This window comes from Dermacentor variabilis, chromosome 7, assembly GCF_050947875.1.
Source record: "Dermacentor variabilis isolate Ectoservices chromosome 7, ASM5094787v1, whole genome shotgun sequence".
Lineage (NCBI taxonomy): Eukaryota > Metazoa > Arthropoda > Arachnida > Ixodida > Ixodidae > Dermacentor > Dermacentor variabilis.
In genome coordinates, this window is record NC_134574.1 from 122373168 (window position 1) to 122396047 (window position 22880).

Below are 22880 nucleotides of genomic sequence, written 5' to 3' on the forward strand. Positions count from 1 at the left end.
GGCTGCTTCCTGTTGTGTCTGGAAGCTTCGCTTCTAGTCCTTAGATGTGCAGAATTGTAACGAAGCGCTTCGTTTGCTTTTTTACTTCGCTTTGCTTATAGGCATTTCTAAAAAGTCACTTTAATCTACCCGCTGACATTTACGTGGTTGTGGGCGAGCGTCAACGACCGGGGCTAGAGCTGTGTTCCATCTGTGCTTTAGCTCTGCTTGATTTCTTTTACGCAAAATACTTTCGTATACTGGCACGATATCTTTCGATGTTTAGCCACAGACGTTTGACTCATGCATGAATTCATGAATTAAATTTGCTTGGCAGTATGGCCCCTTCTCGTATCGCTAAGAAAACCAACACCTTCGCTCGGGAGTTTTTGGAAGGCCGTATACGATCACTTCTTTAGCACTGGTTGTGACAACTGGAGCCTGTGCTGATTGCTCCCTACTTGCTCTACAGTTATTTGGGTGCAGCTGTCCTCAAGGCAAGTGTGCGGCGCAGCAACTATCAAGACCAGCGGTCATCGCATCCGGAAGAGGGCGCCTGCTAGCCTGACGTCACCAACGAGGATTTAAAGGACGCGACCCTGAGACCCGCGTCATTTTTGAGGCAGTGGTTGCGGTAACTGGAGCCTGCGCTGATTGCTTCCTACTTGATCTGCAGGTTGGTGTCTGTTTTCTACACGAGATTGTGCATTCCTTTTTGCCATGACTGCTGCCTAGCCGTACGGGTGTATTTTACAGAGAAGCTGTATACCTCTAGCGCCCAAGAAAACCTCTAGCGCCCAAGAGATCTTCAAGAGTGATAAGAAGGTATTCGTTCCAGTCATCCAAATTTTAGATTGAGCAACGTTGGGCCATTCTGGGCATTGGAAGATAGTGTACGTTGCAAATGGAAAAAAAACATATATAGGAGCCGGTGTACACAACTTTGTACCCATTATCACACTCCAAAAATATTGTAATATAATTTATGATTCATCCACGTCTTTCACATGCATATTCACCAGGTACGGGGCGGGCGAAAATTAAGACCGTGAAATTAGGTGGTACTGTACTCAATGCCGCCATTACTCTGGCAAGCTCGATAAAGCATTCCCGAACACAAGAATACGTACAATGCCAGTGATGCTGTGTGCGGTAGCGCAGTTCTATCGAATGGCGCGGAGGCTCGCAAACACCCCAGCGTTGCCACAAGGACGCTGACAAAAATATGCTGCATCACAGCATACTTACCTCAGCAGTTCTTCAGGAACTCATCTTGTAGAAACTGCAGAGTCGGCTCAACCACTTCATTGTCCGTGTTAGTGGTTATTCTCAAGATATGGCGTCACAGTTTTCAAACAGTGCAAATAGCAGTTATACATATATATATATATATATATATATATATATGGGCTTGTATACGCAATGTTATCGTACGGCATTCTTGTTTGGGGAACTACGACATCTAGTAATTTTTTTTTGAAATCTCTTTCCAACTAGGAAATGCGCTACAGAGATGTCCTATGGCCGAGCTTCAGTATTACCCACGACACCATTATTTCAGAAACTTGTCATCTTGATAGCAAAAAGAAGCATATAAATATTGCATGTATACATATATACATCCATGGTCACCATTTGCCCTGTTCTTGTCTTGATAATTCTAGCAGTGGATATCTATTCAGGAGCAAACGAAAACGCGTACCACTATGCCGCACTCATTGCAGCAAGAAAACACTTAGCTACAAAATTAAAGAAAGTGTATTCGTGTGTCTTATGTGCTAAAACCAATATTTTATTAGGAGCAATGCTTATTGGAGCACTCTGGATTAATCTGGACCAGCTGGGGTTCTTTTACGCGCATCCAATGCGCGGTACTCGTGCATTTTTGCATTTGACCACCACTGAATAGTGGCGGCCGCGGCCATGTTCGTTCCAAGGCCTTCCGCCTTCTCAGCGCAACGTTATACGCACTACACCATTGCGGCAGCTGCACTAAGCTGCCAAGTCCCCACACTAAATATGCACTTCTTTTTGAAATGGAATGTTACTGTTCAAAAAAGAAGCTTGAATTCTCGAATAGCGAACGAAATAAATGTGACATTTCTCTACTCGATATACTCTATATTTATTGTGTTAACTTTGAAATGATTTCACGTTTCCTCCATTGGCTTGAAGCAGCTCACCCTGTCGCATATATTTACTTTATATAGTGGGACTGTACAAGTATATACCGATGGTTCGGTCACGCCATCTGCCACAACGGCCGCATTTGTCATCCCACAACTTGAAATTACTCAACGATTCCGATTAGACCACAAATCGACATCTACGGCTGCGGAACTTGCGGGAACACGGGAGGCTGTCCGTTTTATGAGAACGCAGACACCCCATAAATGGACAATATTGTGCGATGCCAAATCAGCGCTACAGGCGCTAAAATACTTTTTAAACAAAGGACCATACTATCTGCTCGTGCTTGAAATCGTCGAACTTTATCACAGTGCCGAGTTAAGTGGCCACGTGATCACCTTTCAATGGGTGCCTAGCCATTGTGGTGTTTTTGGTAATGAACTCGCTGACAGTGAGGCAAGATCGGCCTCCTCTTCCTCTGATGAAGTACGGATTGCCTACTCGCGACCTGACACCAACTCCATGATCAAGGCACTCATGCAGGACCTTACAAAGGCTTACAGAGCCCACTCTGATAACATTCACAGACGTCTACATATGATTGACCCAGACGGTAAATTCTGTTTGCCCCCGAAGCTTACACGGAGCAAAACATCATTGCTACACAGGATTCGGCTAGGCGTTGCTTTCACCCGTCGCTACGCACACCTCATCGGCCAATCGAACAGCCCTGATTGTGTACACTGCCAGATGCCCGAAACACTGCAACACGTACTGTGCGACTGCCCGGCATATATGCTGGAGCGAAGGACCTTAGACAGTTTCTTAGCCAGTGTTGGCAGGCAACTACTGTTGGAGGAAGCTATCCTCGGCCCATGTCCTGACACTGCAATTTCAATGCGTGCAACAAAAGTATTGTTGGAGTTTCTGCAGGACACCAAGCTCGACGAGCGGCTCTAGCGAGGCAACTGTCTCATGTACATAAGCACTCACCACTTCTCTTATCATCATCATCCATTCCAATACTTTCACTCCCCTTCCCTCTTCCCCAGTGCAGAGTAGCCGACTAGAGCGCACTAGCTCAGGTCGACCTCTCTGTCTTTCCTATCAATAAATTCTATTCATTCATTGAAATGATTTTGTTTTGAGTACATGTGTCTACTTGGAAATATTGATCAGCGTTTTATGAGTGACACGTTTTGCATGTCTATAAAAAGAACGCATATGTAGTTTGTATTGGTCATGCAGTAGGTTGTGTATGCATTAGTTATTTTTTCCGCGTGTAAATTTCGAGCGTGTTGACTTACTGACTTATCCTGTTCAGCATGCTTGTCAAATTTGTTGTGCAATTCTTGTAAAGTGCTTCTGCACAATGCAAAATGCTTCACGGCTGACCCGGACCTTGTTAGGCTCTTGCGTTTTGCTTGGCACGCTGTTTCCGTTGACAAGAAATGAGCTTTCACTTTCATCATTTCCCATGTATTTGGCTTTTACTACGTTTTGAATTGTCGCAGTTGGAGTTCTAGAACATTTATTCTTTTAAAGACTGTACTTGTTTCAGTTTTACTTTAGGCTTTTTTGCCGAGTAAGAAGAGTGTCGAATTTTTGGATTTGTAATAAAACAAAGCCAAACTGTTGGCATTCTGCTCTTGCGATACCTGCATAAATGGCGACAAGCCCAGGTAAAATAATGATTGCACAGACAATAGCTACATAAGTGAGAGCGCAACCAGGTATTCTCCGAAATAAGCTGTCCTTTGCAACAGCTTGAAGTCTATAGTCAACATGCATTATTGGTTTCAGCCATAGGCGTACAATGTTGGTGCACCCTAAATACAAAGCGATTGTACATTTGGTGATGGTACCGCAAGGCAATTTCGTTGCGGGGGGCATTAAAAACTTCCAGCTGGTTGATACTCGCTGAGTATTCTTAAAAAGTTGAGCGCCGCACATTGCTACAAGGTTTCAAGGCAAATACTTCATTCTAAGCGTCAGTGCTGTCAGCGGGGAGAAGCGTCAGTGGGGACATAGCAGACATAAATGATCCATTTATATAGCAAACAGTCAAAGAATAGAAGTACCTGTACCGTTACATAGCATATTTTAGGCATGTAATTAAACATGTAGTTCCAGCGTACATAAACGCACTAGAAATAAAACGCGTGGATTAAATCATTCCTAGGGTTAGCGCTTTCTTGTAATGCACTACTCAAACTAGCATAATTAATAAACAAGATAGAACACCTCTGCTCATCCATGGCTGCTTCTCAGACATGGATGATCGAGCGCAAATTATGCGAACTGTTATTTTGACCTATGTTGTGCACGTCTCGTTTCTCCTGTTTAGGTGATTAGGTCCATATTCAAGGGTGACTCAAAACATTCCCACAGAAATGAAGGAAATTCGCAATCGTGTGGCTGGAGCCACTGTTTTTGCCGGCAAGCGGTCTAGATTAAATGTATCTGCCTTGTGCCAGAAATCCATGGTTTTGAAAAAAAGCAACGGTGTCCCGTAGTGTTTAGCTCGGCTACATGTAGGGATCCTCACCTCGAAATAGGAATATATAATGACTTCATATTGTGTGGGGGCACCTGGTTCAACCACTGACCGTTTCGTAGCAGATCAGCCGCTTGGGATTAGAAGTTAGACAACCCTACGTTAACCTGTATAGTATTTAGAATTGTGATATTGTACGTGAATTGTGCTCACTGTGGCTTCCAAAGTTAAAACAAGTGCATAAAATGTTTTCGAACGGTCTTAGTGGCGCCCACAGCTTCGCTGTAAAACAACGACTTTTGACGAGAGCAGCGGGTTGCGAAGCACAGAATAACAAATTCAATATAAACGTGTTGTTTAGCTTCTTGAGGACAATGAATTTACGAACATATTTCAAGAAGTATGCACATCGCGCCGATGTCCGGCTTCCTTTTTCTTTATTTTATTCTTTGCAAAGTGCACTGGTAGTTCGTATATTTTTGGAAAATCTTATAGAAAGTAAACACGAAGACACGCCTAGAAACACGTAGAAAACCCAAACGCGTTCCAAAGACAAGGAAATCACGCATTTCTAACGCAGTCTTCTTCTTTGTTTCATGCTAAATATTTTCATTTTTCGTGTCCTTTTGCTGGGCTATTCTTCTAAGGTTAAATGAATTTACCCCACAACATGGTAGCCAACTTGTCCATTCACGGGTTAATGTTCTTACGTTCTGACTTCCACTTTGGCTCTGATAGAATATTTTTGCTACTCAGTGGGAAGACATTCGATAATGATCGGTCTGCTTTAGTGAACTTCATAGTAATGCAATTTTACACTGTAGTCAAGCATACAGAGTGTATTGTGTTGACGCTTATGTGTTCTGCATTGTAGCATACCTGATATAAAAGGGAGACAATGTCATAGGACATACTACATGTTCCGTTATTATAGACGTGCGCCAGCAGCATCTGCGGTCATGCTTGCAGAACTTAGTTCTCTAATAGATGCATTGTCATGCCTTCAGAACTATTTCTGGCTTAGCTGAGGGCATTCAAGCTCTTGCTAGAGCTGCCTTGTGCATCTCCCATAGGAAACCTCTACGGGGCCTAGTAGCCGTTCCTTAATTAAGCAAGTGCAGAAGCGTCCTCGCTAGTCGCACGGGCACTTACGCTTCTAAGAAGAAGAGTAGCGGCAAGCAACATTCTTACTCCTCGTCGCAATCTGATATGCAGGGTGCACATGAAAACGAAAGAAGGGAAAACGTTAGCCAAGGGCACGTCAGAAACCACAAAGTATGCCTGCCCCTCTACTTAGCCGTCCCACGCCTCGTACTGCGACCACTGGTGGTGTTTTCACGCTTGTGTTATTAGGTGACCCGTTGAAGGCCTACGAAAGTGCTTTGTGATCGTATTAAGGTTCCCTGAACCAAATCTGTGCTTCGCCAAAATACAATGTGTAAGTTTTATTACACAAGAATACTAACGCCCTGAAGTTGAACCAAATAATTTGAAATAAACTCTATTAGAAAATGCGTAGAAACACGTTCCAATGAGTCTTTTGAACAACGGAGCATGTGAATGTTTACATTACCTTTTTTACCTTTCAGGCAGCCATGGGTGTTAAGCATGCCGCATTTCTTTTGGTGCTGATGGCCCTTTCTGTCAAACTAAATGATGGTGAATAACCCTTTGTTTGCAGTGTTATTTTTTTTAAGAATCTCTTTTGACTGACTCGTATATCACTGCTTCTAGTTTCTCGACAAGTTTTTTAGATGCTTTTGGGGTTTTTTTTCTGTCAATAAATATTTACGGAGATGATGTGCATATTGCACTATTTTGGCAAGCCCCACCACATTTTCTTGTCAGCAATCTTCCATAACGCCATTCCACGGTCTAAATTCTTCGTAAATTTGTGCCTTTCACATGCACAAAATCATTACATTGCCTGGATAGATCTACAAGAACGCACTTCTATGACATCAAACATTAAGGGAAAATATATATTAAAACTACAACCTCGCACTTGCAATGCATATATAGAAGTGTTTTGCGACATACTTCCATGCAAGCAATTACCTGAAAGCTTTCTATTGCTACATAACTAAACGAACTCCTGAATTAGATAAATTTACAACACAGCAACGTACACTCATTGTTTAAATCTGGTGCTGGTATTTCTATGAAACGTATCTTTCATATACGTATATTTTACAACGAAAGCGAACTGAAATCGTATCTTCATATTATAGAACTGTTACAACAGGAAAGTGCAATGGGGAATTTTAGCGTTAGTAGCATCCTCTCGTGTTAATGTTTATATCAGGTCCTGTAGTGGATGATGTACATTCTATAATGGATTGCATTGAATGAACATCCCAAGAACTGCATAATAAGATAGAAAGAAAATACAGGTGCGGCAATGCTGCGTATTTTGTCGTACCGTACACTTGTTCTATTGTATAGTGTCTGTATGGTAAATGTTCAGAAGTTATAACACGTTATCTTGTGCAAATTCATGATTTACATTCCTTTGCAAAACAGGAAAATTCACCGTAATAAGGTGGAATGATGCGACATATCAAGCTTAGTGGACTCATAGTAATCAGAGGCCCTTAATATTACGTGGAAGCAGAATATTGCTTCCGGGAGCCTAACTTGGAGTTACTGCTGAGAATATAAATTGCTCACTAAATATTTCAGAATTTTTCGCAAAAATGTGCTCCACGCCTAGGTTGTTCCCGCAATATTTGCATTAAATAGCAGAAGAACGCTAATGTTAAGTATTAGAACAAAAATCTCACGCACTTTTTCTACTGTCGTACATATATTTTATCCCCGAGAATTTGTCAGCTGTAATGACCTGTATGCTTGCTCGATTGTGATGACGTTCTAAATGTGGTCTTGTTTATGCGTACTTGTCGCTTAACCTATTCTGTTTATTGCTAAAGTATGTTGACTGTCGTCTCTCCCCGGAAGCGTGAGACAACCCGAATTGAAATTAGCATAAATGTGTCAACAATTTCACTGTACATCTTACCCATGGCGGCACAAGTACAAACGACATCGCATAACAGGTTTAAAAAGTGTTGCAACATTCAGTGCAGATTAGTCAAAATCAGCATTTGTATACATAATAAAGCCGTCGGGCTTTGTGAGCCTTTCGTTTGCGACATGCATGGTAAATATCGGAAGCCGCAGAAGACGTCCCATACAATGTGCGCTCGTGACTTTGATTTGCTGGAATTCTAAACAGGGACATTTGATACGTAGATCATCAGCACAACTTCTCGCGGAAAAACATGACCTACGTAAATTTGTTGCGCAATTGTTTCTGACTGCTGCACGTACCGTTTCATTTTCTTTGTGAGCGTACGTTTCATAGCAATCTGCCTAACCTGCGTTATAACATGACCAAGGTAATTTAGTAAATGCTTGGTACTAGAGGATGGGTTTGTAATCTAATAAACCTGGTAATTCATGGTTTCTAACGATGTCTAGGCTAGAATGCACAAGTCACACGCAAGTTAAGTTCTAACTATCAATCTGCTGTGGCTGCCTATTGTTCTTAAGTTTATCAAAGAACCCGCTGCCATAAAGTGTAAGGGTGTTTCTTTTAATATGGAAAAACTGTAGGAGCGTGTATGTTTGACTTTACAGGAATTTCTGGCCGATGGTAAAGTGTTTCTGAATTATCGCTCGCAGACGAGCGCCACACGTATCAATGAACTTCCCGCAGATGCCATGCAAGCGTACAGGAACAATGACGTCGTGCGGGATTAGGCAAAACGGGAAACCAAATGCAATTAGAATATTTCCATAGCAGTTGACGTGAAAACTAAATACATTTCTTATTCAATAAAATGTATTCATTTACCCATTCATAGCAAAATCGCACATCATAATGAATGTTTAGTAGTAATACTGCCTTACTCAGCTATTACATACTAGCTAGTAAAAGGCATTAAAAAACAGAATGACAAGGAGACCTATGAGTATGCCAAGTTTATAGCGTTCATACGTGTGCTGAAGACAAAGCTTATAATAAACGTGGTGAATTTTGTATTCACAGGCAATTACATGTGCGTACAAAAGACATGTTATAATGGGCATAAGCCTAATTGCCTCATGAGGCAGAACGGCAGCCTCCTCCATCAGTGCAGTAAGTACTTCCTATGTGTATTATAAAGCTACTTCTAAGCTTGAGCTTTTCAAATAAACAATTGAAATTGTATTAAAAACAGTATATTATGCAAACGCTACTTGCATGTGCCACACATAAGGGTGCTTTTCTTAAACCAAACATATATTTCTTATATAAACAAGGTATAAGTGTTGCGAACGTGGTGTTTTCGCGGAATAGCTATAAGGCCATGTGCACATACCTTGCCGCTAATAACGTGAGCTTCGGTAGAGTAGATAACAAAATAAAAAAAATAAGCTTTGTTTTTAGGGCTGTTTAAACGGTAAATACAGAGGCAGAGCATGTATTACTCCAAACCATATTTTGAAAACTTGAAAGTTGCATTTTATTCGTAATATTCATCATTGATCGTCTATGTATGCGCTGTAAGTGACGATTGATACCATGGAACACCAACTAGCACGTACCCAAACCTTGCTTCATTATTTAACTCCCATGGTCGTTTCCGGCAATGTTGCAAACGAACTGGCCGAGAGTACAGACAGGACGACTAACTTTATTATTAGGCAGTGGTGGCACGCGACGACAAGCATGAGCAACACTGAAACTGAAGGTCTTTGCCAGTCGCAGTGGCTACTGATACGGCATGATTGGCCTGACAAGCACGTGAGGCTGTGTGCGGTGTCAGGATCTGCTTCAACAAGATATCATTCAAACCTCTTCCCACACTTCTTTAAGGGCATCGCAGTCCAACGCGCCGCGAGACGCGCTCAGACTCGATATTGCCTGGACTGAGCATTGGAATTCTATGAGGAATATCTAGAGTAAACTGCGATTGCCTAAATTTCATTTAAAAATGGGGGTGCACTAAAATGTCACAGCTTCCAAATTTGCGATATCGACAACTGCCCCGAAAGCAGCAATAAAAATTACTTCATCATTTGTTCGTATTAGCTTCTTGAAACTAACGTTATTATCGGCAAAGAATGTCCACTTCACCTAGGAACTCGTCTGCAAAACCTTCACGTTTGCACGACTGAGACTGTTTCTTCTGAAAAAATGTATCGTCTAAAAAAAAAACCTTATGGGACCCATACTTTAATACCAACTTAAAAATGTGACAACGAAAATTTTCCTAAAATTTTCGAAGGCAACGTCTTCCAAGGCGAGTTACTGACACTTTTCCGTTTCCAGTATGTATGTTTCTAACGCAATTTTCTTGGTTTTCTTCGTGACCTGATCCCAACGATAGTGCACTCCAAAAATATGACAGCGCATATAGCGAGGAGTATGGAAAATATTGTTATTACTTCTGGAGAATGTAGCAATGTCGCATTCTGACTTCTGCATTTCGCGTGCCGTAATCTCCGTGCCCCATTTAAGTATACGTGGAATATCAGGAATATCAGAATGGCGGGATATCCGGCTTGCGCCTAAGCGGCTCAAATGGTATCAGTAAATTGTTCCGCTTCCTTCCCAAATCTGGTGGCTATGCATCGGCCTACTCAAGTTTTCTACAGTTGATTAGTCCCTCTTCTCTATATATGCGATGCTGACGAACCCGTCCATCCGGTCACCTAAAATATCCTGAATGGTGCGGAGGACTATTAAAACTGCAAAGAAAAAAAGAGATTATCGACACCGAGTGGGGCGGCTCGTGTGAGCGCCATCTAACTCGCAGCTATAACAGCAAAAAACCGCATCCTACAGAAGGCATTTTTTGTTTTAAACATCGCTAGCAACCCGGGAGAAGGTTTGCTTCCTACAACGATGATGGAGCGACTGGGACTCTACAGGGGCACACTAAAGTCCTGTGCTACGAAACTAGTCTCGTGCGTTACAGAAGCACTGCAAGCCGAGCTACCGTCAGTGTGTCACCTACAAGTCACTTCAGACTACCTGCACTAAGGAGACTCTGTCCTTACAGGGCGCAAACATTGTATATCTTACGTACAATCATGTCGAATCCGATAAGGAAGCAACTGTAGCAGTGCCATCTCAGCCCAGGATTCGCAACACAATTAGGCGGGTTCGCTTCCTGCTGAAGACTGCTTGTATGCCCGCAAGCTTCAAGCTGCCACCCCGAGCCATGTAAGGAACCAAGCCACCGAATGCGTCTTAACTCAAGCGAGTTCGGTAGCACCAATACAACGAGTTGCCCTAGTGAAACCAACGGTATCCGTCAGTTCCGTGAAAATTACTCTGAGAGAAATTCGCCTGTCATACCAACCTCGTTGGTGACTGTATTAACAGTCAAATTGTCATGGGGTGCGTCAACCGCTCTTCTGAAGTATCTCAGTTATGGAAACTCACCGGAGGTGCCTTCAAACAAGCAGCGTCAACAATCTCGGAGTTCTAGCTGAGGAATATGCAGTGCTACTTCATCGTGTCCTTATGCGCTCGCTTCCCGAAGGCATGGCCATTCTCTACTCTTAGCTATTAAAGGAGAGTGAAGCCAACGATGCTGCTTCTACGACGCCACGAAAAGCGGAGGTGCGACAGGTCATGATGTTCCGGCAGGTGCAAGTAGAAAGTTGAGACGACATCCAGGTGTTTCGTTCAGAGTCCCTACAGAAAGTCACCACCTTGGGACATGGGCTCAACGGGCCCTCTCTAACAACCTAGATAACTCATGGTTATATTGCGCTCAGTTTTACAAACACGATACTAAGGAAGGGCAGGACGTGGACGGACGAAGCGCAAACTACCAACTGTTTGATACTGTTAAAGAACGCGCTTATATACAAGGAGATATGGTGCGGGGGGGGGGGGGGGGGGCTAAATATAAAAAGATATGACAAGGTGACGACATGTGGTTATAGTTTGGGTCAGGCATACATCCTTCACATTACCCGCACCATATCTCCTTGTATATAAGCGCGTTCTTTAACAGTATCAAACAGTTGGTAGTTTGCGCTTCGTCCGTCCACGTCCTGCCCTTCCTTAGTATCGTGTTTGTAAAACTGAGCGCAATATAACCATGAACGTTCACCAACTAGCCCCCTTCATTGCTTTACTAAACCTAGATAACATCAACACTAGGTTTGGTCGCAGCGTCTGCATCAAGTGACCATTTCTGTGGTGCACTGTGCTCATTTTCAACACCACACACTAAAGGATTGCTACTCGGCATTGTCATCCGATGAGAAAATGTGGGTATTGACTGGGAAGCATTGCTGTTTTAAATGCGGCTAAGAGGGGTAACTCGCATGAGCGTGCCGCAGCGCAGTATGGCTCAAGTGCAAATACTGCTAAAACATTGTTTTAGCAGTACACGTCAAATTTAAACAGAAAAGCAACAGCGCTTCCCTGAAAACAGTCAGAGCCGTATCAACAATGAGTCTATAAGAAGTTAGAAATTTCCAGTGATAAGTGCTTCGGTTAAAATAGCTACGTTCACATCGGCCCTCATAGAAACGACCACAATTTGAGCGTGCGCAAATCATCATTCTGGTTTAGTTCGGCTACTGCATGACACCGGAAGACAGAGAAAGCTCGTTTGAAGCACCAGAATGCTAGAACAGCTTGCGTTCGAACACAAGGCATCGTTCTTTCGCACGATTGGTGCTTCCTTGCTTTCCCGCCATTACTACTCTCAAATCGTCAGACCTAAACTGCATTGCCGGTTAGACTTCAGCCAGATCATGCTAAAGGTGTTGAGCGTCAATAATCGGCACCGTTAAGACTCCAGCCATAAGACAAGACCAATTTTCACGGTTTTGTGAACGCAAGATTATTACCGCTGATGAACACCGAGAGGGCTATCGGTCGAGACCGACAATCAGCATTGTTAAAGGTCTGGTCTATTTTAGGTGCCTACTGTACCGGAAGAATTGAGTGCCCTGGTAGTGCCTTCTACAGAGTTGAGGCGGTCTTCGGTTGGTCGGTGCAACGCATCTACTCATCACAACCCGGTAACGGCTTGTATATTTGTAACTTCCGCATAGGAAAGAAGCATATGAAATTTGACAGCCAACTGAGATGTGGTTACTTGAGCTAATAGGCATCACTGACTCTCTGGATACTGTCAGCATTTATGAGCATGCATCAGTTACTCAATCCCCAATCTAAGTGCACAAGAAAGCTATACGTTACGGTGTTTTCCTCTAGAAAAATGATTTGATGTGTCTGACTCGCACAAACTAAACACTGCCGCAAACCGGCCGAGGCGCAAGTTTCAGTGCTTCGAAGAACTGTTGCGCCAACTGCAGGAATATAACCACACCTTAATGTGTGCGCAAAAGGCAGCCATGTCGAGCGTGTGGATGAGTCTTTAAAGCCCGGAACGATGGTTTACTACTTTCGCCTAATGCAGTAGTCCGGCGAGAAGTCCTCACTACGAAAATTTTCAAAGTTTTTTACGCCTGTTGCTTTGAATGTTGGCAACTTATCCTTGAAATATACTTTTGAGAAAGGGGTGACTGTATTGCGGAGCTGCACCAACTTCTCTAGAGTTCAGGATGAATGCAATTATCGTGACAGCCAACATGCAAAAAAACTGTATTTTCAATGTTTTAATGCCACGAGAATACCCCGATGTTCTCTCCTTCCGATGGGCGGACCAACTACCTGACTAAGAGGGAACGATATCTGTAACTATACAATAGAGTCGCAGCCCAAATACTGCGAGAAAATAATGTAGAAGCTAGACACAAGAATTACGGACGCTCTCATCATTGCGTCATATTTTTTTTTCATTCCGCGAAGGATTCCACCATTTTAACGTCACCTGTTATGCGATGGTTTACTGCTGTACGGTTTGTGTACATCCGTTAGGTAATAAATAACAAAAATTTAGCAGGCTGCTCATAAGCAATGGCGCGGCCACACCAATGAAAACTATCTAGCTAGCAAGCCTGCAAGTACTTGCGTGCCTGTTGGCTATGTGGCAAGTAATCAATATGATTATACTGGATTGCTTCAGGCGCTAAACGATGGGAGAGGTTCTTGAAAAAAACTTGCGCAGCTTACTCTAGTGGTGCAAGGTTGGAGTCAACAACGGAGCTTGTTATCACCTAGCTTTTGGGTGGCTTGCCGAAGTTGTTTGTAGGTTTTTCGAGGCTTGGCTAGGTTTTGCTAAGTCCTTCTCTCGGCGGGCTTGACGGCGGAAGTCTTCGAGCAATGTCAGGCCGGGATTGCTTAGCGACGTCAAGCGTTAAGGCGCCGACTATCGTGTTCTCTGGACTGAAACTCAGGATCCTCGAATCGGCATTGCCTCTTCTCAGCCGCAGCTTCGGCGTGGTGTTCCGGATCAGCTCGGCGGTGACGCATCGCTTATCGCTTGGGAGTACGGCGCTATTCCTCGTATTCGGCTTCTTATTCGGGCGGTGGCACTCTTCGGTCTTCACATGGCAGCAATGTGTACGCACGGGGTAGAGGAGGCGAGAGGTGTGTCGCCGCGACAGCTGTTCCGAGCTTTTACTTGCCGGTGACATCACGACTCCGCCCTACACCCGTGGGGTGCGAGGAGGTTACGTGGTTCGGTGCTCTCGCAGGTGGTTGCTAGGCAATGTGAGGCAGCGCACAGCTGGGCTGAGTTTTCTGGTAACGCTCCACGGCGAAACTAAAAGCTTCAACAGCTGTGCGGTTCAAATCCTGTTCTCAACACAGAAAGCCTGGATTCCGGCTATTCTTGGAGGCATGGCGCAGGCCCAATCCAACGAATATGCGCACGCATGAAGCGGCAGCCATGCGACTGACAGGCAAGGCTTTGTGGTGGACTGGTCCTTATTGTTGTTACATCCTCATCTGCAATGGCCCCTGCGAAGATATTTTCTTTTGCTCGACTGGAAGCATTTTCTAGCGAGACCGATGAAGGGATATCAGCTAGTCCAAGTACCCTACTGGCGCCCCCTCCGCCACCACTATGTGCTTCAGATAGCGAACTTTAGAAGCCTGTCTCGTCTGCTCCGAGTGACGGCTTCGATCACGATCTTTCGGCGCGACGCTATACTAAACTACCTATGTTCTGGATCACTGAGGGCGTCATAGTTGCACCAGGTAGAGATGCATGATAACTCTGTATTTCCTCATGGTTTCCTGTCTTCTCACGGTTGTGGCGGCAGGAAAAAGAGTGAAGTTAATTGTGTCATGCAAGTTATTTGTCTGCAACTTTTACTGCGCCTCATATCTACATCTTCCAGTATTACACCAAACTATGTCCTCCGTTAAGAGTCTGGACAATACGAATTCCTTTCTTTTCGATAGGGATAAACAGCGCTTGAAACGGGGACGTGGAAGCACGACAAACGAGGCGCTGACCAATACGAACTGGGTTATCGCGGGGAATTCAATATATAGGACAAGTAGATGCCGTGGAGAAAACTGCCAAAGCATGATACCTGCGCAGATAAAGAAATACCATTGAAATAATCCCATCACATGCTTCGTTGTAACAGGGTTTCACGTTTTTTAACAATTCAATTAACTAGTCTCCCAGCCAAGCAGGGAAACAGAAAGTACGCTGATACAGGAGTTTCCGTGATTGGGTAAAAGACGCTTCGCTAATGTCACGTGATCTTGGCTCTTTATATCGTTCTAATACTGTGCAGTTAACGAGGATAGGTTGACAACCAGATTTTTTACAGTTCTGAGCTAAAGGGCAAGGTATACAACCATGTAGCGAGTATGCATGCTCTCTCAGCTGGTCATAATAACATCGGCCGCTTTGGCCGATGTAGCACCACCCGCACGTGCCCCTGAGTAAAAGGGACACTCAAGGCAAATTTTAAGTCAAGCTAAAGCATTAGATTAGTGCTAAATAATCTCTAAGACGTCTATATTATGCCGAACATAGCCTTAATAATCGAGAAATATAGGTAAATACCGGACATGATTACAGGCTCCCCTGTACATTTACGTATACTTGCTCGATGCCGAAACGACTCCTCAGTTTATTTCTGTCACTAGTACTCACCCAGTCGTTTCAAAAACATCCTTGTATTATAAGGTGAAATAAAATGCCACTTCTTACTCTCTATTTTACTTTTAGAAAAAGAATAACTCATTGAAAGTACCCTTGTCAATGACGCGGCTGGTCGAAAGGTTTCATTTTCATTCGACCGCGTGCCGCCCACGCTTTCGCGTTGCAGTAGTTTTGTTTTCGCGTAGTGCTCTGCTGGTTTTCCTGGCTCCTGAAACTCACAAAGGTAGGAAAAGAGTGGTGATGGCGTATGTAATGTCACCACTCCCCACCCCCGATTCGGTGGCGGGAGTTATGAATTTCGAAAAAGGTACTCGGACCCTTCAGATGTAATTTACTCACAAACTAAGTGTTTTCGTGGTATGCAACAAGCATTGCGAGGTTGTTGGAATGGTATTTATACAGCCCACATCGACTTAGTATTTACATTTGCCATTAGTGTGCGAGAAGATACAGACAAGTTGCTTTGTTTACTGCACTTACGCCGTGTCAACAAGAAACTGTTCACGGGCCACCAATAAATGACCACCATTTATTGCCACAATGCCATAACGATGACGGCATGTCGTTAAAGGGTTCGCGAAGCTGCACTCACGATGAAAGAATGGCAACGACTGAAGGACACAAAGACATGATGTCAATGGCACGGCGATCACGGTCTGAAGACGATGAAACGGCGGCGACGGCATTATAATCACGGCATGTGGGTGTCGATATTCAAGTGCACGCTGTTTCGATCCCACCGCTGCCACCAGATGTTTGGATCGCACCGCTGGTACGATCTGTTGGGAACTCGGCGCTGACGCCCGCAGTTGTACCCCAGGCCGCCAGGCCAACGCTACCCTTGGGGCTTGCGACCCAGGTACAACCACGGGCGTCAGCGCCGAGTTCCCAACAGATCGTACCAGCGGTGCGATCCAAACAACGCTTAGGCAGACAAGCTGCATCGCGGATGACCTTGATTTGCACTATATCCGGTGTTTGCATGCGCTATGTCCGGCACCGGCCAAATGTAGAAGACGGCGGCGTGATTAACACAATTTCAGTACGACCCACGCATTGAGCATCAGCCGCATCGATAAGAATCATATCCGGTGTTTCTTTACCCGCCGCGGTAACTTAGCGGTTATGGTGTTGCGCTGCTAAGCACGACGTCGCGGAATCATACCCTGGATATGGCGGCCGCATTTATATGGGGGAGAATGTAAGAACACTCACGTCCCCTTTGTTAGATACACATTCCACGTCGCCTCGGGGCCAAAATTAGTTCATATTCGCTTACTACGCCGCGCCTCACAATGAAATTGTGGTTTTGGTGCGTAAAACCCCAGAATTGCAATAAATTTTATTTCAGTGTTTATACAACTATGGCCACTAGTGGCTAAATATATAAAAAAAACAATGAATTGGAATGCGTCACCGCATCGCCTTCGCCTTGACCTTCTGTGTAATATGCAATATGGTATGAAGGTTATAAACGGGGATAAGGTGGCTCAAAAAAGACTGGCCAACATTTCGATAGGAGGACGTATCTTTGTCCAACGCGAAAATAGCTCCTCCTTTTAAAGCATTGGCCAGCCTTTCTCAGGTACCTACTACCTCTTTATATACCTTATACCACAGTTTACTAATACACCTGTCAGCCCCATACTTTATTTTGTAAAGTACAAGTGCGATATGCTGTGTGTGCAAGAGTGAGCCGAAAAGTACGGCATCTTACCGTGCGCAGTCTTCCCACGCACCGTCTTCCCACGCGCCCAATGCTGCAGGACACGTCCTCAACAGTGCTCTAGGGCATTGCGTCCTGGTAGCTCAAGTCAGGTGCATTCTGATTGATGACGTCATACTATCTCACCTTACTACCATAGGTTCTAATCTAAATGCTGCTGATAGAGGCGCGGTGATCCTAAAATCACCCCTTTCGACACGAAGAAATTTCAGGCCAAGTAGCATGAATTCATCAAGTATCGTGTTCAGGACTCCTATCTAGAAAGTGTTGCCTACGGGAGGAAAGGGGGATCGCATGCAGTAACATGATCAAACATGCACTAGGTGGCAGGCGAGCACCCGTCTGCTCTTCAAATCAGGTTGTGATGATGCATGGCTGTTGGAACAGCAGGGGCAATTGGCGGCGCCCGAGACCTATTGGAGGTAGTCTGCTGCGCGTAAGGAGGCAGAATGTGCGACCCCATGTAGCTCACCGCACGCGCCTACCTAAATGTCATAATGTGCGAGGTCGTACTTGCCTGTGCTACGCGTCTGGCAGGAAGATTCTCGAGTGGCAGAGATATCTTCCCATGCCACATATGAGCGTGCGCTGTGCTTCAGAAAGGGCCAGTCGTTCGCTTACATCGCGTGAACGGCGTGCAAACGTCTGACACTGGTGTTGAAAGAAGTTGCGTCCCGTTTGGCTATGTTTATATGTTTATAAAGTTTATGTCCGTGTCACTTTGAAATCAATGCAGTACCTTTGAGAACTGTAAAAGAAATAGAAAGAAAGCTTTATAAAATTTATAGTAAACTTTTCCCGAACCCACGCACGAAATAATCTGATAACGGTGCGCATCCCACACTGTGCTACGCCCGATGAATCACGCACATTTTGGGTGTAATGTGTGGCTGCTAGCCCTCCCTTCGTCACACGTGTAGCATCTTAAAACCGCGTAAGCTCACGTGCACGCATGCGGACACTCCTATTGAGGGATCCACGATGTCGGGCCCTAAAGGGGATATGCGACGGCTCATAGCTTCATACGCACATTCCTCCCTGGAGCTTAGGGATAAAGCTCCTGTAATCACAGCTTTCTAACGCAATGAAGCAAAAAGGTGCGCGAACCGTTCAGCCCTGACGACGGCGCTTTTCATCATGACAGCGTTGTGATAGCGAGTGTTCGTGTTGATCGAGCATGATCAGTTGACGTTGGTTTGTGCGGGCTGGACAATATGGCTAATAATTTAGCCAGAAAAAGAATGTTTACTGTATATGTGCGGCCGATCCTACAAATCCTACTTCGTGCAATTGTATAATGCTTTGCTATTTTGGTAACAGCTTTGCCTTTTGGGCGTTAGTCCATCTTTTTTGCTGCTAGAATTTCCCCTATCATATTTTCAGCCCCCTTTGGAAAGGCATGTCCGAGTGCGTGGAAGTTTTTTTGTACTGGAGGGAAACATCTTACCTGCCCCCATCAAAATAAAACCTGTATGTGCTTCTGTAGTAAGTATTAGTTTCGAGATTTTTAGAGAGCACCTTGGTAACTATAGCGTTCATTGTGGCACATGCATGTTGGGTTAACAAACTGACTTCATTTTTTGAAGTTTTGTTTTATAGTGGCTAACCCCAGACGCATGGTTATAAACCTGCAAGAAATAAATTACAACGCGCTTAAAATGAGTATACTCAGTAACCGCACAGTAATAAGCCGCTGCACGTTGTATTTCAATAGGTCTATTTAATGACGAAAGGAGGTATTTAAGCCTGATCTGTAATTGTTGACAATGGAGAAAGACAACAATCTAGCACCGCCAGTACTGCCTGTGCCTGCAATTCGTTTCCTTAATTACTATGAAATATATCTTTGTTTAAGGGCCTAGTCTTGCATAGTTTCAGTCGTAAATTCACAACACCGACATAACCGCCCACACATTAGGCCTCTATGCGTTCCACTAATAACAAAACAAATGATCATTCAGCAGAGTGTCGGGAAACCTCGTAGCGCGTAGCGAAAATGCAGGCAAATACGCAAACTTTAACGGACTTCTTTATAAATGGCGCTATCACAAAATGGGGCCAGTGCTTGGAAGAAAGCGCGGGTGATACGCTCTTTGCCACTTTGCAGGAAAATGATATTTGCTTTTTTTATTTCCAGTGATGGTTGTTTGGCCTTCTTCCACATAATTAGGGTAACTGGTTTTACTGATGAACTCTGGAAAAGCTACGCTCATGCAATATATGTTTTTCTGCTTCACTCTTGTGTCAATCATTTCTGCAAAATGATTCGTACAACTTCCCGTAATACCGTACTTTATTCAGTTGGCACACCTGCTTGTCCTAATGCCTTTGTGGTTAAATTGTTATCATTCCGTCGTCATACATTCATCGTGATGTACTCGTCAAATCAACGTCATAAAGCCATCGCGGTGATATCTTCAACGTGATGATATTCACCATCGAACTTTCGTCATGATGTCGTCTTCATGCCATCCACATCACGCATTTATCGCCATACCAATGAGGCCATGCCGTAATCGTCTGACCACATTCGTCAATCCTCACCCGCCGTGGTTGCTCAGTGGCTACGGTTCTGGGCTGCTTAGCACGAGGTCGCGGAATCGAATACCGGCCATGGCGGCCGCATTTCGATGCAGGCGAAATTTGAAAACACCCGTGTACTTAGATGTAGGTGCACGTTAAAGAACCCCCGGTGGTTGAAATTTCTGGAATACCCCACTACATCGTGCCTTATAATCAGTAAGTGGCTTTTGCACGTAAAACCCCATAATTAAATTAAAGTCGTCAATCCATCCACTTAATTTTATCGTCTTAAAGATGTTGTCATTCGATAGTGATTATTCGCCATTGTTATGCCATCGTCATGAGACAGTCGGTATGATGCATCCGTTTTTATACACTCTTCGTCTTGACATCCCCGTTGTTTCGTTGTCGTCATTCGAGCTTCGCTATCCCCCTAATTGCCATAATCCCATCTTCGTGACGCCTTCGTCATCATACATTTGTCGTCATATCTTTGTACTCTCGTTGTAATCGTCACGCTATCATTGTTACGCCATCTCATTATATAGGAATCATTACCTCATTGTTAGGATGCCGTCATCGTCATAGCGCACTTGCCTTTCCATCGACGTCATTTCTTCCGTATACTTCCTTCGTCGTCACTGCGTCGACGTTATTCAGTCGTCATCGTGGGCAACCTTAGACAACCTTAGGCAATATGGGTAACATGGGAAACATGGGCAACATGAGCAACCTCGGCAAGCGAGTGCCATAGCAAAGTTCGACGACAACGGTTTATTTCACATGTAGTTGGAACAACTGCCGTCTCGCAATGACCACTACACAGGTAAATAGTACATAGTTATGAAATACGGTGTATCGCTATATTGCTCGCATGGTAATAGCAGTAACGTGGACATTATTCTGGGGTTGAATTGTGTCTTCATTTTTTTGAACACATTAGTAATGTCATCGGACGCAGTGCATTTCTTCGCGCCAAGGTTTAGCAAAATGTTTAATTTACCACGCTCTCAGACAAATACATATCGCACAGGGGCAAGAAACAAAAGCGGATGCCAAAAAATCCACGTCATCATTATCGAAGCACAATGGTGAAGCGCGGCTGCATCTCGCGGTTTTTACATAAAAGGTTTCGGCGGTATAAACATGTTATGTCGCTATATTGCTTGAATCTAATGGAATACCGTCAACAGTCATCGTCTGATGTATTTCTTGGAGATCAGCCAAAATCTGGTATAATTAATTTTCGCTTTCTTCATGACTACTGTAAAGCTCCTTAGCGTATACCTTCATTGTTGGCTTACTGTATCCGAATATATATTTGCGCACAAACTCTTTTCCAATAAATCTGCTACATGGTCCAAACTTTGCGAAAGTTGAAATGAAATGTCTGCATCAATTTCCAGTTTTTATATTCAATACTGTGTTATTTATTTCATCGTCTGCCAACAGGCTCAACAGGCTTTAAAAATTTTAGTTCGATACTCCTTTCGTAATGCTTTCCAATGCATCCTCGAAAAGAGTACTTTAGATTTTACAGGCGCTACCTCACTTTCACCTGCCGCTGTTAAAAAAACATTGGGCATGTCGGTATATAACTTACTGTGCAGCCTTTTGGTGTAATATCAGGCGTTCCCTTCACCGGGTTACTGTCTTCAAGTTCATAAAAAATCACAATGCGTGCCTTCATATATATATAAACGAGAAGAAAGGGGACTAACCAAGGGGTTAACCAAGGGATCCGAATTTTATAATTCATAAAAAGCCCCCCCCCCCCTCCCAACAAACGATGACACCGAGAAAAACATAGGGGAAATTACTTGCACTTACAAATTCACTTACAGAAATGCTAATTTAATGGAAATGAAAGTGTAAGGAAAAAACAATTTCCTTCAGGTGAGAAAGAATCCCACGTCTCCGCATTACGCGTGCGATCCTCTAGCCAACTGAGCTACCGCGGCGCCGTTATCCCAACCACTTTCTTGCGTATTCATGTTGTCACGCTAGGACTAGCTCTGGGAGTGTCTGAATACATATATATGGGTGTTTGTGTGTATGTGCACGTGCATATAAAATAGAGATTACGTCAATCACGAGACCTAATGGAATCATTTTCCAAACATCTTCTGCAGACTCGACAAGCACGGCGCCCGAAACACCACAAGCCCTTGTGCAGTCTTGAGAGCACTCATGATTTCTACTGTGGCACCGTCAGTAAAAAGCAACCACTGAGTAATGCCCGAATAGCATAATTTGCTAGCAGAATTCATAATTCACGAGACTATTTCACTAGATGTTATATATACGAACATATTGTTTCTACAATTTCACAATAAAGGTGGCGGTAATTACACTGCGCACATTCCTGCATTGGAATCATGTGCCTACATGTGAAAACCTACTTCGAAATTTGAATTAATCTACCTAGCTATTTAATAAAGCTGTCCTTATCCAATTTGCGTATAGTCATATACAAAGAAAAGTCTCACTTGGCAGCTGCTTCTGCTTTACCCTCATACCTGTATATTGCCATGACATTGACTATAAACATTTAAACCACTAAATTTGCATCCATTTACATTTCGCCTATAATTGATCCCCTTGCAGCCAAAGAAAAATGTGTATGAGTGCGGTAACATACGCCATCTGAAAGCGCATTTTGTTCGAATTAAGACATTTTTGGAAGTGGATATTTAGCCACAAGGGAATCCAGCGTTTTGGTTTTGAAAAAGAAGCATCAAATTGACCGTTGAGCGAAAAAGCCAGCGTCTGTAGCAGCGAAACGGCATCAAACTTGCCATTGGCTGCGAAGCCACGTCCCGTGCTCGCCTCAACGGTGACGAGTGGCGTAAAGTGAGCAACTTCTGCAGCACTCGCGCAACAGGTGTTGCGTGGAAGGAGAGGGCATCGCCGCAACGCCACGTCACCCTTGCTTTAAATACCTGAAGCTCGTGTCATCCGAGCATTCCTTGTTAGC

The 22880-nt window shown here is 44.0% G+C and overlaps 1 protein-coding gene across 4 annotated transcripts; it reads left to right on the forward strand.

Moving 5' to 3' along the window:
- The first annotated feature begins 326 nt into the window (after positions 1-326).
- Positions 327-22358, forward strand: LOC142587854 (uncharacterized). Of its 4 annotated transcripts, XM_075699158.1 has the most exons (6): positions 335-655; positions 736-804; positions 6196-6265; positions 8658-8747; positions 18764-18865; positions 22036-22358. In XM_075699158.1, the coding sequence occupies exons 3-6, from the start codon at positions 6202-6204 to the stop codon at positions 22083-22085; spliced, it is 306 nt and encodes a 101-aa protein (XP_075555273.1). In that variant the 5' UTR covers positions 335-655; positions 736-804; positions 6196-6201; the 3' UTR covers positions 22086-22358. The 4 variants fall into 4 exon arrangements, with proteins under 4 accessions (XP_075555274.1, XP_075555273.1, XP_075555275.1 ...); XM_075699159.1 differs by lacking the exon at positions 736-804 and having other exon boundaries at positions 327-655; positions 18764-18850; XM_075699157.1 differs by lacking the exon at positions 736-804 and having other exon boundaries at positions 365-655.
- Positions 22359-22880: the final 522 nt, after the last annotated feature.

Coding starts and splice junctions, on each gene's coding strand:
- LOC142587854 (XM_075699158.1), top strand. CDS start 6,202: ATGGGTGTTAAGCATGCCGCATTTCTTTTGGTGCTGATGGCCCTTTCT. Junction 6,266..8,657: donor TTCTGTCAAACTAAATGATG/GTGAATAACCCT, acceptor TTGTATTCACAG/GCAATTACATGTGCGTACAA. Junction 8,748..18,763: donor CAGCCTCCTCCATCAGTGCA/GTAAGTACTTCC, acceptor TCATATTTTCAG/CCCCCTTTGGAAAGGCATGT.